The sequence below is a fragment of the Salmo salar genome, chromosome 04 (assembly GCF_965601325.2).
Source record: "Salmo salar chromosome 04, fSalSal1, whole genome shotgun sequence".
Classification (NCBI taxonomy): domain Eukaryota; kingdom Metazoa; phylum Chordata; class Actinopteri; order Salmoniformes; family Salmonidae; genus Salmo; species Salmo salar.
The window spans coordinates 13,476,962-13,491,869 of record NC_138294.1 but is presented as its reverse complement, the minus strand read 5'-3'; the positions used below and the strand labels follow the sequence as shown (position 1 = coordinate 13,491,869).

Below are 14,908 nucleotides of genomic sequence, written 5' to 3'. Positions count from 1 at the left end.
AGGGATGAAGGTTGAAGGAGAGGTTCAAGCCACAAAGGAGTCTCCAGTGTTAGGAAGAAAGGATCAAGAGAAGGAGCCAAATGCATCTTCCTTACAGCCAGCAGGAGTGAACCAGAGAGAAGCTACAGAACCCAACACAAACCAACCTGGAGGTCAGGGTGGAGAGGAGGTCACAGAGAAAGTTGCAGAAATTTCAACAACGGAGTCTGAAGAAACTGAAGAACCAGTCTCCTCGGATGCTTCCTCCGCTCCTCAAGCTGCTAAACCAGAGACTGAGAAAATGTCAGTTTCCAGTTCCACAACAGCCACCTCCGCCCCAGCCCCAAAAGTTATGGCGGCCATCATAGAGGCCTTACGACAGGAGAGCAGGAACAGATCCTCTACCAAGGTTTCCACCGAACAGGCTGCAGCTGAGAATCCTCCAGGTAAACAACCAAAAGATAAGGAGACTCCAGATGTTCAGGCTGCCCCCGCTCTACCCAGAGTGACCCCAGAGATCCTGAAGGTTCTGCTGGAGGAGTGCAGGGTCCGGTCTTCCAGTAGGGCCGGCGCTGAGCAGGCCAGGAAGGAACAGGACCTGGCGCCCCCTGCAGGCCAAAAGCCATCCACTGAAAACCGAAGAGGCCACAGTGGAGACAGGGAGTCTGGAAGAGAGCAGGTTACCAAGAGGAAGACCCGCGAGGAGGAAAGGGAGGAGAGGGAGAAAGCGAGGAGGGAGAGGGAGAAGGAGAGGGAGAAGAGGCTGAAGGCCCAAGAGGAGGAGAGGGAGAAAGGAAGGAGGGAGAGAGAGAAGAGGTGGTCCCACAGGGAACGGTCATCAGGATCACCGGGGTCCAGGTCCTCTATGAGGTATGAGGGGAGCCGGCGCAGTGGGAAGAGCGGCGCCAGGTCTGAGTCCAGGAGAGGAAACGGAGAGGAGAAACAGCAGGTAGGAGAGAGGCTAGTGTGTTGGTATTCACTCTATATACAGAGAGGACAAAACATTAGCAACACTTTCCATGACAGACTGTACAGGTGAAATGTATGATCCCTTATTGACGCCACTTGTTAAATCCACTTCAATCAGTAGATGAAGGGGAGGAGACATGTTAAATAATGATTTTCGAGCCTTGAGACAATTGAGCCATGGATTGTGTATTTGTGCCATTCAGTGGGTGAATGGGCAAGACTAAATATTTGTGCCTTTGAACGGGGTGTGGTAGTAGATGCCAGGCGTACTGGTTTGTGTCAAACCCAGCAGCGTGGCAGTTCTTTTCACGCTCAAAGTTTCCCGGTGTGTATCAAGAATGGTCCACCACCCAAAGGACATCCAGCCAACTTGATACAACTGTGGGAAGCGTTGGAGTCAACAGGCCAGCGTCCCTGTGGAACGCTTTCAACACCTTGTAGAGTGTGGGGGGGGCAACTCAATATGAGGAAGGTGATCCGAATGTTTGGTATACTCAGTGCATATATGGATGGAGAGAGAATCTCCACTGAACCAGAGTGTCGTATACCCATCATGAATATAGAATGCTAATATCAACTTTTCAACCATTTTGGGGAATGACTTGCCATTTTGAGGAAAGCAGTGGTTTTATAGTTAACTGTTCCCTGCCCTGTCTTCTTTCAGGAAGAGGAGGAGTTAGGTGAGAAGCACATCCCCTTCGACATGGCGGACTTTGTGACTGTGGATGAGGTGGGGGAAGTAGCTGCGGTGCCCCGTCCTCTCCCCGAGACTACCACAGAGGTGACTGAGGTTATGGAGGTGACCGTCAACGACCCTGTGACCACAGCCTCTAAGGCGGAGCGGCAGGCACCAGATGACACTACACCGATGGAGGTGGAGGGTGAGCCTAGGGCAGCGAAGGTACAGGAGGAAGCTCTGGACAAACGAGAACAGAAGGAGGGGTTGTTCCCAGCAACCACAGAGGAGGGGTCAGTGAAGACTGCAGAGGGAACTGGGGAGGTGACCGAGGAGAAAGTTCCAGACTGTCAGGATGACATCATCAAAGAGGTCAGTGTGTCTTGTCACATTCCTAATTTGACTAATCCCTTTTCTAAAAGGAAGGCTTCAACCCTATAGCATTCAATAACGAGCAGATCGGTGAGAAGACTACTTCAACCGAGGAAGGAGGAAATGAAGTGTTTCTTAAGTGTGAACACGACCCCAATCTTTTCTAACGTTACTCTCCTTCAGCCTGTGGTCACTGTGCCGAAGACGACCTGCGACGAGGTCACTGAGGAGTCGGAGGTGAAAGGTCACGATGAGGCCACACCCACAGACGCACCTGCCGCCGCTGGAGAAGAGGAAAAGGAGGGTGGGCGATTGGAGGATCTCAACATTGGGACGTTTTTGACGGTGGACGAGGTGGGACAGGTGGAGGAGGACGGGGAGAAGAGGTCTGCTGAGACGGGTAAGAAACATACTGTATATCACTGCTATGCTCGTCTCGTGAAAGCCTGTCGTTGTAAATAAAATCTGTTCTGCTCTGATTACCTGTATAACGTTTTTTAATTTTTTAAAATGTAAGATATGGTAGGAAACGGGCCAGTAGAGGTAAGAAACAAACTTTATGTTAAGTCAACTGGGTTGTGTTCAGTAGCGAAACGTTTTGAAATGGAAAACAAATGAGTATTTATTGGACAAGTTCAGGTAGTCCATATCTAATGTGCCCTTTTTTCTGAGGTAACTAACCTCTGGTTTGCCACAGGAGGAAAAAGACTACAGGTAGAATTTTGTTTGAGATATGGTAGCCAGCCCACTGAATGCATAGTAGTGGTTGAGCTGGCCACCCGCATTTTGTTAAGTGGTCAAAAAATGGCATCCTGGTTTACATAAATTAGTGGTTGTGGTCATTGTAGAGGAGTGGTAGTGGTGAGGTCAGATAACCAACCGTATGTAGTAGAGGTGTAATTGTACAAGCATTAGTACTGAACCGTTCGGTATGGGGACCTCAGTTCGGTCCGCACTGTGAACCCGAATGAGTAGATAAATAAGACATCTGTGTGTATATACAGTACCAGTCAAAAGTTTACACATCTACTCATTCCAGGGTTTTTCTTTATTTGTATTGTTTTCTACATTGTAGAATATTAGTGAAGTCATCAAAACAATTAAATAACACATAGAATCATGTAGTACCCAAGAAAGTGTTAAACAAATCAAAATATATTTGAGATTCTTCAAAGTAGCCACCCTTTGCCTTGATGACAGCTTTGCACACTCTTGGCATTCTCTCTACCAGCTTCATGAGGTTGTCACCTGGAATGCATTTCAATTAACAGGTGTGCCTTGTTAAAAGTTAATTTGTAGAATGCGTTTCCTTAATGCGTTTGAGCTAGTCAGTTGTGTTGTGACAAATTAGGGGTGTGTTGTAACTTTGTATTGATTAATGTGACGACTGCTGTTCATCGAATTATTAACCATTTATAATTAGGTGATTTAATGAGTCAGGTAATTATTAACTCATTAACCTGGGGCACTATGGGAAAGTTTTGGCTTTGAGTTTCTATTTCCCAAATTAACTCTATCAGAATATTGTTTTTACAACAGTTGCTAATTAATTTCCTCTACAGTCTCATTCTGAACGTCGCGTAATCTGTGAATCTGCACAAACCCGAGTCTCACTAAAAAGTCTGTACCACACCAATTGAGTTGATTTAGTAAATAACAAGCAAAAATTATAATATAAGATGCAGTCTAGACTATTGATTAGAACTTAGTGCAATGAAACAGTTCCCTAGCGTGCCAACACTAGCGTGTTACACAAAATGGGGATTTCAAAAGAGAGAGTGCACGAGAGAAAAGCACATTTGGGTACATTTGTAAACTATTCTTATTTTAACCCTAACATTGCCCCGAACTGCCGCTCTTATGGGTCAGAATATAATGATGTAATTACGTGTCGAAGGTCTCTGATGGGGTGTCTCCTCGTGGACCGAGTTCCTCCTTCTCTTCTGATGGCGAAACTTCTGTTGTGTAACCCTCTGATTGTCCACACAATGTCTGTGTCATTTCTCTTAGTGGTCTGTTTCCTCGCCCTTGTTCTGAAAGCGTGGTCTTCTGAGGACGGCTAATCAGCCATATAGGGGGTTCCAGCGTGAGAATGAAAGCAGTGTAGACACATGGTTCCTTGGAGAGAATAACCGTGTGGTCCAGCATGAATTCACCCTCTTAGACACAGCTACTCATCCGTAGCATAGATTGTTAAAAGGTTCCTTTGTCTTCTTCAACCTCGGGTTGCATTTTGGGTTTACAACTAATTCGGACCTTGGCTGCAGCTCGTGGTCACTTAGTTATAATGTTGATTCTTAACTCACATGTTTTATACCCTCGGGTCAGAAATGGGCCTTTCAGCCTGTAGGGCAAGTTCTCTGGGCGTAACTAGTTACAAGGCAAGGTCTGGATTTTACACACATCCAATTTAGACAACTAACTTCACATTTCATCTTAAAAAAAAAAAAAACATTCTCTTTGATCTGGACTTTTTCCACACACCGTACAGTATGTAAACATCAAGTACATGTTGTGAAAACTCTTCTAGTTATGTTTTCATTATAATGTCATCATTTAAGTTTTAATAACAAAAACAACATTTTCATATTCCATCTGTCGTCATTACTACCATTTTGTCTGATGAAACATATTGTCCAAAAGTCAATTTATTGCATGTTACTGTTCTGAGGTAGATTCTCCATAGGCCCATCATACATTCCATTCCTCCATACTGAGAGGACAAAGGGATTTTGTCAGCTGCCTTAAGATTTACAATGGGCAGGAGGTGTCATAAATCCCCCACCTCCATACCTCTTGATCTCTTCCCCCACTGGTGGGTGTGAGGGATATCTCTGTGGGATTATGGTCCACGGTAACCTGACCCGAACAGGCCAGTCATTACAGGTGGTATACAGAAGATGGCCTTATTTGGTAAAAGACTAAGTCCATATTATGGAAAGAACAGCTCAAATAAGCAAAGAGAAATGGCAGTGCGTCATTACTTTAAGACCTGAAGGTCAGTCAATCCAGATAATGTCAAGAACATAGAAAGTTTCTTCAAATGCAGTCGCAAAAACCATCAAGCGCTATGATGAAACTGGCTTTCATATGGACCGCCACAGGAAAGGAAGACCGCCACAGGAAAGGACGACCCAAAGTTACCTTTGCTGCAGAGGATAAGTTCAATGCAAAGAAACCACTACTATAGGACACCAATAAGAAGAGACTTGCTTGGGCCAAGAAACATGAGCAATGGACATTACACCGGTGGAAATCTGTCCTTTGGTTTGAGTCCAAATTTGAGATTTTTTTTTTGTGTTCCAACCGCCGTGTCATTGTGAGATGCTGAGTAGGTGAACGGATGATCTCTGCATGTGTGGTATTTACAATGACGGCCTACCCCGGCCAAACCCGGATGACGCTGGGCCAATTGTGCACCGCCCTATGGGACTCCCAATCATGTCTGGATGTGATACAGCATGGATTCAAACCAGGGACTGGAGTGACGCCTCTTGCACTGAGATGCAGTGCCTTAGACCGCTGCGCCACTCGGGAGCACTTAACCAGCATGGCTACCACAGCATTCTGCAGTGATATGCCCTCCCATCTGGTTTGCGCTTTGTGGGACTATCGTTTGTTGTTCAACAGGACAATTACCCAAAACACACCTCCAGGCTGTGTAAGGGCTATTTGACCAAGGAGAGTAACTGGGTGGTCCTGCTTGAATTCAGATGACCTAGCCTCCATCACCCGACCCCAATTGAGATGGTTTAGGATGAGTTGGACCGCAGAGTGAAGGAAAAGCTGCCAACAAGTGCTCAGCATATGTGGGAACTCCTTCAAGACTGTTTGGAAAACCATTCCAGGTGAAGCTGGTTGAGAGAATGCGAAGTGTGCAAAACTGTCAAGGCAAATGGTGGCTACTTTGAAGAATATAACACATAGTTTGATTTGTTTACCACTTTGTTGGTTACTACATGATTCCATATGTGTTATTTCATTGTTTTGATGTCTTCACTATTATTCTACAATGTAGAAAATAGTAAAAATATAGAAATAAGTAGGATGAGTAGGTGTGCTTGAGTAGGTGTGTGTGTCAAATTTTGACTGGTACTGTGTATATTCATTTAAATGCCTAGGCTGCGTCAGTAAATATGAGCTGAAAAAAACATTCAGTCTATTCGGTTAAAACAGCTAGAGCCTATGTGCATGTTGTAATCAACATTGTGAGGCGCAGCAGGGAACTAGTTCTCTGCGAGTGGTGGAAAAACCCAAAAGGATTCTCCATCGATATTTAAATCTCCAGTTTGGGAAAATGTTGGTTTCCCCGGCGATGTCGCCACTTCTCAACCAGAATAGCCTATGCAGCTGCTAACAGCTCAAACATGTTGACACATTTACTCAGAAAACACCCCAGTATTCCTAACATCGGAGCTGCAACAACACAACTTTCATCTCCCCTCTGCATTCAAGTAGCCCTTCACAGCTTATTCTGAACGGGCCAAAGAAATGACCAGAGTGATAGGTATGTTTATAGAGGCGGATATGCGCCGCTTCTCGGTGGTTGAGAAGAATAATCGATTTCGGCACCTCGTCAAAGTGTTCGAGCCACGTTTACGAACTTCGCCCTCTCGCACCCATTTCACCAAACAGGTAGTTCCCGCTCTATATAAGCAAGCTTATATAGTGCCTTAGGCATGCTGCAAGAAGGCATGAGGACTGCAGATGTGGCCAGGGCAGTAAATTGCAATGTACTGTGAGACGCTTAACCTCTCTGGGCTAGGTGGGACGCTTGCGTGAAGGAGTACTCAACAGCCAGTTGAATCCCGTGGCGCGTTATTCAAATACCTTAGAAATGCTATTACTTCAATTTCTCAAACATATGACTATTTTACAACATTTTAAAGACAAGACTCTCGTTAATCTAACCACACTGTCCGATTTCAAAAAGGCTTTACAACGAAATCAAAACATTAGATTATGTCAGCAGAGTACCCAGCCATAAATAATCAGACACCCATTTTTCAAGCTAGCATATAATGTCACATAAACCCAAACCACAGCTAAATGCAGCACTAACCTTTGATGATCTTCATCAGATGACAACCCTAGGACATTATGTTATACAATACATGCATGTTTTGTTCAATCAAGTTCATATTTATATCAAAAACCAGCTTTTTACATTAGCAGGTGACTAGCATTCCCACCGAACACTTCCGGTGAATTTACTAAATTACTCACGATAAACATTCACAAAAAACATAACAATTATTTTAAGAATTATAGATGCAGAACTCCTCTATGCACTCGATATGTCCGTTTTTGTATTTTTTATTTAAATTTTTTTTGTATATATTTATTTTATTTTTTTTAAAATAGCTTTTCGGTGAAAGCACATTTTGCAATATTCTAAGTAGATAGCCCGGCATCACAGGGCTAGCTATTTAGACACCCAGCAAGTTTAGCACTCACCAAAGTCAGATTTACTATAAGAAAAATGTTATTACCTTTGCTGTCTTCGTCAGAATGCACTCCCAGGACTTCTACTTCAATAACAAATGTTGGTTTGGTCCCAAATAATCCATTGTTATATCCAAATAGCGGCGTTTTGTTCGTGCGTTCAAGACGCTATCCGAAAGGGTAAATAAGGGTTACGAGCACGACGCATTTCGTGACAAAAATTTTCTAAATATTCCATTACCGTACTTCGAAGCATGTCAACCGCTGTTTAAAATCAATTTTTATGCCATTTTTCTCATAAAAAAGCGATAATATTCCGACCGGGAAATCGTTTTTTATTACAAAAAGAGTGAAAGTAAAAGCATGCTATCCCCTCATGCACGAGCCTCAGTCTGATGGCCCTCTGATAGAGCACTTGCCAAACGCGCTAGTGTGTTTCAGCCTGGGCCTGGAATTACGTCATTCAGCTTTTTCCCGGGTTCTGATAGCCTATGGGAGCCGTAGGAAGTGTCACGTCATGCCAGAGATCCCCTGTTTTTGTTAGAGATGATCAAGGAGGGCAAGAAATGTTCACAGGCCACTTCCTGTAAGGAATCTTCTCAGGTTTTGGCCTGCCAAATGAGTTCTGTTATACTCACAGACACCATTCAAACAGTTTTAGAAACTTTAGGGTGTTTTCTATCCAAAGCCAATAATTATATGCATATTCTAGTTACTGGGCAGGAGTAGTAATCAGATTAAATCGGGTACGTTTTTTATCCGGCCGTGCAAATACTGCCCCAACAGGTTAAGACAGCGCTACAGGGAGACGGACAGCTGATTGTCCTCGCAGTGGCATACCATGTGTAACAACACCTGCACAGGATCGGTACATCCGAACATTACATTTTAAAAAAAAAATTCACCTTTATTTAACCAGGTAGGCCAGTTGAGAACAAGTTCCCATTTACAACTGCGACCTGGCCAAGATAAAGCAAAGCAGTGTGACAAAAAACAACACAGTTACACATGGGATAAACGAAAGTACAGTCAATAACACAATAGAAAAATCTATATACACTGTGTGCAAATAGAGTAAGGAGGTAAGGTAATAAATAAGCCATAGTAGCGAAGTAATTACAATTTAGCAAATTAACACTGCCGTGATAGATGTGCAAAAGAGAAACAAACAAAAAAATGCATCACACCGGTGGGACAGGTACAGGATGGCAACAACAACTGCCCGAGTTACACCAGGAACGCACAATCCCTCTATCGGTATTTAGACTGTTCACAATTTGATAAGAGAGACTGGACTGAGGGCTTGTAGGCCTGTTGTAAGGCAGGTCCTCACCAGACATCAACGGCAACAATGTTGCCTATGGGCACAAATCCATCGTCGCTGGACCAGACAGGACTGACAAAAAGTGTTCTTTATTGACGAGTTGCGGTTTTGTCTGACCAGGGGTGATGGTCGGATTTGCGTTTATCGTCGAAGGAATGAGCGTTACACCGAGGCCTGTACTCTGGAGCAGGATCGATTTGGAGGTGGAGGGTCCGTCATGGTCTGGGGCGGTGTGTCACAGCATTCTCGGACTGAGCTTGTTGTCATTGCAGGCAATCTCAACACTGTGCGTTACAGGGAAGACCTCCTCCCTCATGTGGTACCCTTACTGCAGGCTCATCCTGACATGACCCTCCAGAATGACAATGCCACCAGCCATACTGCTCGTTCTGTGTGTGACTTCCTGCAAAACAGGAATATCAGTGTTCTGCCATGGCCAGCGAAGTGCCTGGATCTCAATCCCATTTGAGCATGTCTGGGACCTGTTGGATCGGAGTGTGAGGTCTAGAATTATCCCCCCCAGAATTTCCGGGAACTTGCAAGTGCCTTGGTGGAAGAGTGGAGAAACATCTAACAGCAAGAACTGGCAAATCTGGTTCAGTCCATGAGGAGGAGATGCACTGCAGTACTTAATGCAGCTGGTGGCCACGCCAGATACTTACTGAGTTTTTGATTTTGACCCCCCCCCCCCCTTTGTTCAGGGACACTTCCATTTGTTAGTCACATGTCTGTGGAACTTGTTCAGTTTGTCTGTTGTTTAGTCTTATGTTCATACACATGTTAAGTTTGCTGAAAATAAATGCAGTTGACAGCGAGAGGACGTTTATTTTTTTGCTGAGTTTTAATATACAGAAATGTAATTGAGGAAAAGGTCAAATGAAACAAAATGCAGCTAGTTTGCAATCTTTCCAGCTTCAGTTTGAAGTGATTGTTAGCTAGCTTCCCTGAACAAGTGTGTCCTGAAGAGTGAACATATTTTCGATGCCAGGCGAAATTGCACCTCATTAGCTCATTGTTATCAATGCATCTAAATAAATGTCACTAGAAATCAGTTTATTCAAATGCGGCTACTTACTGCAGCTGTTTTTCTGGTTGCACTTTTTGACGTGGCTGTACGTTATCCCTTGCTTGCTAGCTAGCCAACTACGGCTAAGAACGTTGCCAGCAGGTATGGCAATGGAACATTTAGAGCGAACAACTGGATTGTGTCCATAGATACAGAACAAAACGACTGAACGACTGGGTCACTTCTCTGGAACCGAACCAATAGAACGAACGACCAGCCGGCTTTGGTAGCAACCCTAGATTTGTGTCGGGACTACATCTTGTGGAAGAATGAAAATTAGTAAGAATAAATTCATCAAAATAACATTAATGAAAATATGTAAATCATTATTTGAATATGTTGGTAACCCGTTTTATAAAGGTTATAATACCCTCAAAGCTGGTGCTTGACACGGGCCTAACAACACCCGTGTAAATATATCCTCAACACTGGCTTCTCTGGCATTCTGGCAGATATGGAATCTGGAATACCAACACTATTTTTATTAATTAATTTTCCTGCTGTACTGAAACTGAACCGTGACCCCCCCCCCCCCCCCCCCAACACTGCAATACGTACCTAACCGTGGGTTTGGTGAACCGTTACACTCCTAGTATGTAGATCAATGGTAGCTATGGTAACCACTATACGGCTAGATGATAAAAGAGGTGAACTCAGCCAAATCAATGGTGGTAGCAAGTGCATTTTAACCTGGTTACCAGTCTGTTTTTGCGTTGTTATGCCACTCCTCGTCATGGCATCATGGCATGATGGCATAAAAAGCTGGGTTCTTTGCGACGTTGTAGAAAAATATAGTTGGTTGACAGCCTGAAACCATATTAGTTGGATTGTTTTTAAGGTGTCAGTGATTTTTTTTTATTTTTATTTTTGTGATGCATGTTTTAAAGACTTTTCAAAAGAAATGTAATTGTTTTCCTTCCTTGTAAGGACATTCTGGTGACTTATCAGGTCTAGGAAAACCCACACACACCAATCACACAAACACCAACAAACAGAACAGTTAAAACAAACAATGCTAAAGTCTCAGTGATGACCGTGTTCCTTCCTCCATCTTCTCTTTCATCTCTCAGTGGAGTCTAAGCGAAGGAGGACATCTCAGGAGGACAGAGAGGAGGAGACAGTGAGGCGGAAGATGAAGATGGAACCCCTCTTTTATAAGGACTACAGCATCCCTCCTTTCAACCCTGACAGACCTGTCGGTGAGACTCAAATGATGCTGCTTTTGACAGTTAACTAATTGTTGAAATTGATTAGTGTAGTTCTAATGATAAACTACTCAAGCTTCTCTATTATCGTGTGTGTGTGTGTGTGTGTGTTTTACGTAGGCCCCATAGTATAATCACGTCATTTTTAAATCTTGTTTTGTTTCTGGTCTGTTTGGTCACTATCAGGAATGGAGTTTCTGGTCCCCAAGTCAGGCTTCTTCTGCAAGGTGTGTTCTAAGTTCTACAGCGGAACTGACGAGGCCGAGAAGAACCACTGCAAGACCCTCAAACACCATCAAAACCTTGAGGTGAGAACCCAAAACAACCAATCAGCCTCAACACTGAAGTCAACCTCCAATCAGAAAGAACATTTTGACAATCAGGGATGGGGTCAATTCCATTGAGTAAATTCAGTTGGCAAAACAAATTTAGAATTTCATTTTGCTTCCGGAATTGAACTTTTTATGTACTTTTTTTTTTTTGCTTTATTGTCCAGGTGTTACGTGTTTGATTATTAATACATTGATACTCAGGAGTGGGGAAGGAGATGAAGGAATGTGTACTGTCATGGAAACCATCCCCAGACAGGCTTAACCTCACTAGGGTATGTGGGATGCTAGCGTCCCACCTGCGGGACACACTGCCAACAGCCAGTGAAATAGCAGGGCGCCAAATTCAAAACAACAAAAATCTCATAATTCAAATTTCTCTATATCCCATTTTAAAGATACACTTCTCGTTAATCCAACTACGTTGTCCGATTTTCAAAAAGGCTTTACGGCGAAAGCATAACATTAGATTGTTAGGACAGCACCTAACAAGAAAAACCACACAGCCATTTTCCAAGCATGAAGTGTCACAAAAAACAGAAATACAGCTAAAATGAATCACTAACCTTTGATGATCTTCATCAGATGGCACTCATAGGACTTCATGTTGCACAATACATGTATGTTTTGCTCGATAAAGTTCATATTTATATCCAAAAAAACAATTTTACATGTTTTGCCTCCCAAAACTTCTGGTGAATGAGCACATCAATTTACAGAAATACTCATCATAAACGTTGATAAAATATTAAACTGTTATTCAAAGAATTATAGATACACCTCTCCTTAATGCAACCGCTGTGTCAGATTTAAAAAAAACTTTACAGCGAAAGCACACTTTGCAATAATCTGAGTACAGCGTTCAGACACGAAACCAAACCCGCCATTTTGTGGAGTCAACAAAACTCAGATATAATATTATAAGTATTCACTTACCTTTGATGATCTTCATCAGAATGCACTCCCAGGAATCCCAGGTCCACAGATGTTTGTTTTGTTCGATAAAGTCCATCATTTATGTCCAAATACCTCATTTTGTTCGCGCGTTCAGTCCACTACTCCAAATGCAGGAAGCGCGCGCAAATGTCACAACGAAAAGTCAAAAAAAAGTTATATTTACGTTCGTAGAAATATGTCAAACGATGTATAGCATCAATCTTTAGGATGTTTTTAACATAAATATTCCAACCGGACAATTCCAATGTCTTCAGAAAAGGAACACAGCTCACACTCACGTGAGCGCGTGCCTCTGAGCTCATGTCATTTCCTCACTCATCTGACTCCAGGCCCTCTTGTTCGCTTCAAATTCACAGTAGAAGCATGAAACAACGTTCTACAGACTGTTGACATCTTGTGGAAGCCTTAGGAAGTGCAAAATGAACCCTAAGTCACTGTATAGGCAATGATTTGAAAAAAACTACAAACCTCAGATTTCCCACTTCCTGGTTGGATTTTTCTCAGGTTTTTGCCTGCCATATGAGTTCTGTTATACTCACAGACATCATTCAAACAGTTTTAGAAACTTCAGTGTTTTCTATCCAAATCTACTAATAATATGCATATCCTACCTTCTGAGCCTGAGCAGTTTAATTTGGGCACGCCTTTCATCCGGACGTCAAAATACTGCCCCCTACCCTAGAGAAGTTAAGTTTGGCAGCAGTGGCTCTCTCTCGTGGAACCCTTATGTTCCGCATATGAATCCACATTATCTAGTAACAAAGATACTCATGATTGTCTTTTTATTCTTCTACAGAAATCCCTGGAGAAGTGGAGAGTGAAGACTGACTCTCCATGATGAGATGAAGAGTTAAATATTGACTGGATGTGACCCAACCACTGACTGACTTCATTCATGTCTTAACTCTTTTCCCACTTCTTGTTTTTGTTTTTCTTCACCATGGGTCCAATCTCTCCCTCTCACACTCACACAACTATAACTGTTTCATTTTGTTAGTTCTTTTCCCATGATATAAGAGAAGTGATTCAATAGAGAGAAATGAAAGTAGAAACCAGTGTACAATGAAAATAAAGTGTTTTATTCAATCGCTGTCTGTTTTGTAATTGAAACCATCCTTTGAAGACATATGTTTACCAGAGTAATCTTTTACCCTTATTCAATACAACTTCATTCACCCCCCCCCCCCCCGAGCAAACCTGTCTATCTACTTATGCAGCATCCTGATTTGAATACTGCTAGTTCAGCAGTGTGGTTTCCCCAAGGCCTCCATACGCACCAAGAGAAATGTACTGATTTCCATGTTCAACTCATGCATGGACCATTAGCTTCTCCCAGCAATAGCACAGCTAACCACTGTGCTAAAACAGCTAACCTCCTGTTAACATGGAAATATATTAGACTTGGCTTTAGTTATGTTATCGTGCTCTTTTATATACAGTAGCTATTTCAAATCTATACATTCCAGTGACTGCTTCACTGCAGCAGTTGATTTCTGTCAATATAAATGCATTAAAACAAACAATACATGTTTTGTATTTATCTGATCACTGACAACGATGTGACAGCCAATAGGGAGGAGGTCAGAACTGGCAGTGGTGCCAGGACAATCTCTGTGTGAGCAAGACCAAGGAGCTGATAGTGGACTATAAGAAAAGGAGGGACGAACAGGCCCTAATTAACATTGACGGGTCTGAAGTGGAGCGGGTTGAGAGTTTCAAGTTCCTTGGTGTCCACATCACCAACAAACTATCGTGGTCCATACACACCAAGACATTTGTGAAGAGGGCACGGCAACACCTCTTCCCTCTCAGGGGACTGAAAAGATTATGCATGGGTCCCCAGAGCCACAAAAAGTTCTACAGCTGCACCATCGAGAACATCCTGACAGGTTGCATTGTCTGATAGTGATCAAACAGACCAGTACATCACTGGGACCAAGTTTCCTGCCATCCAGGACCTATATACTATGTGATGTCAGAGGAAGGCACAAAAAATTGTCAAAGACTCCAGTTCTCTCTCGCCAGACTTCTCTGCTACCGCATGGCAAGCTGTACCGGAGCACCAGGTATAGGACTAAAAGGCTCCTTAACAGCTTCTACCCCCAAGCCATAAGATTGCTGAACAACTAAACTAATCAAATGGCCACCTGGACTATTTACATTGAACCCCCCCCACCTTTTGTTTTTATGCTGCTACTCGCTGTTTGTCTATGCAGTCTGTTTACAAATGACTTTGATTAACCTATACCGCTGCACATTGACGAGGTACCGGTACCCCCCTGTATATAGCCTCGTTATTGTTATGTACATTTCTTGTGTTGCAGTACAGTTACAGATTGATTAGATTTCTTTTTTTTACTTTAGTTTATTTAATAAAATATTTATTTATTGAACTGCATTGTTGATTAAGGGTTTGTAAGTAAGCATTTCACGGTAAGGTCTACACCTGTTGTATTCGGCGCATGTGACAAGTCAAATTGTATTCATTCAATGTTGATGTCTTAACAGAATGTTTTATTAAGATTGTAGCCTAGGCCTACTCTGCTGACTGACAATAGAGCAATAAAAACAACCTTGTCTTGAATG

The 14,908-nt window shown here is 42.9% G+C and overlaps 1 protein-coding gene across 1 annotated transcript; it reads left to right on the top strand.

Annotated features, from left to right (window-relative positions):
* The first annotated feature begins 4 nt into the window (after positions 1–4).
* LOC145878606 (uncharacterized) lies at positions 5–13,408 on the top strand. Its single transcript, XM_082974123.1, has 6 exons — positions 5–928; positions 1,613–1,996; positions 2,180–2,396; positions 10,902–11,030; positions 11,223–11,344; positions 13,119–13,408. Exons 1-6 carry the CDS (start codon positions 5–7, stop codon positions 13,158–13,160), a joined length of 1,818 nt encoding a protein of 605 aa, XP_082830249.1. The 3' UTR covers positions 13,161–13,408.
* Positions 13,409–14,908: the final 1,500 nt, after the last annotated feature.

Excerpts from the sequence above, each read along its gene's own strand:
- LOC145878606 (XM_082974123.1), top strand. The coding sequence starts at position 5 with ATGAAGGTTGAAGGAGAGGTTCAAGCCACAAAGGAGTCTCCAGTGTTA. Across the intron at positions 2,397-10,901 it reads GAAGAGGTCTGCTGAGACGG|TGGAGTCTAAGCGAAGGAGG; the intron begins GTAAGAAACATA and ends TTCATCTCTCAG. Across the intron at positions 11,031-11,222 it reads CAACCCTGACAGACCTGTCG|GAATGGAGTTTCTGGTCCCC; the intron begins GTGAGACTCAAA and ends GGTCACTATCAG.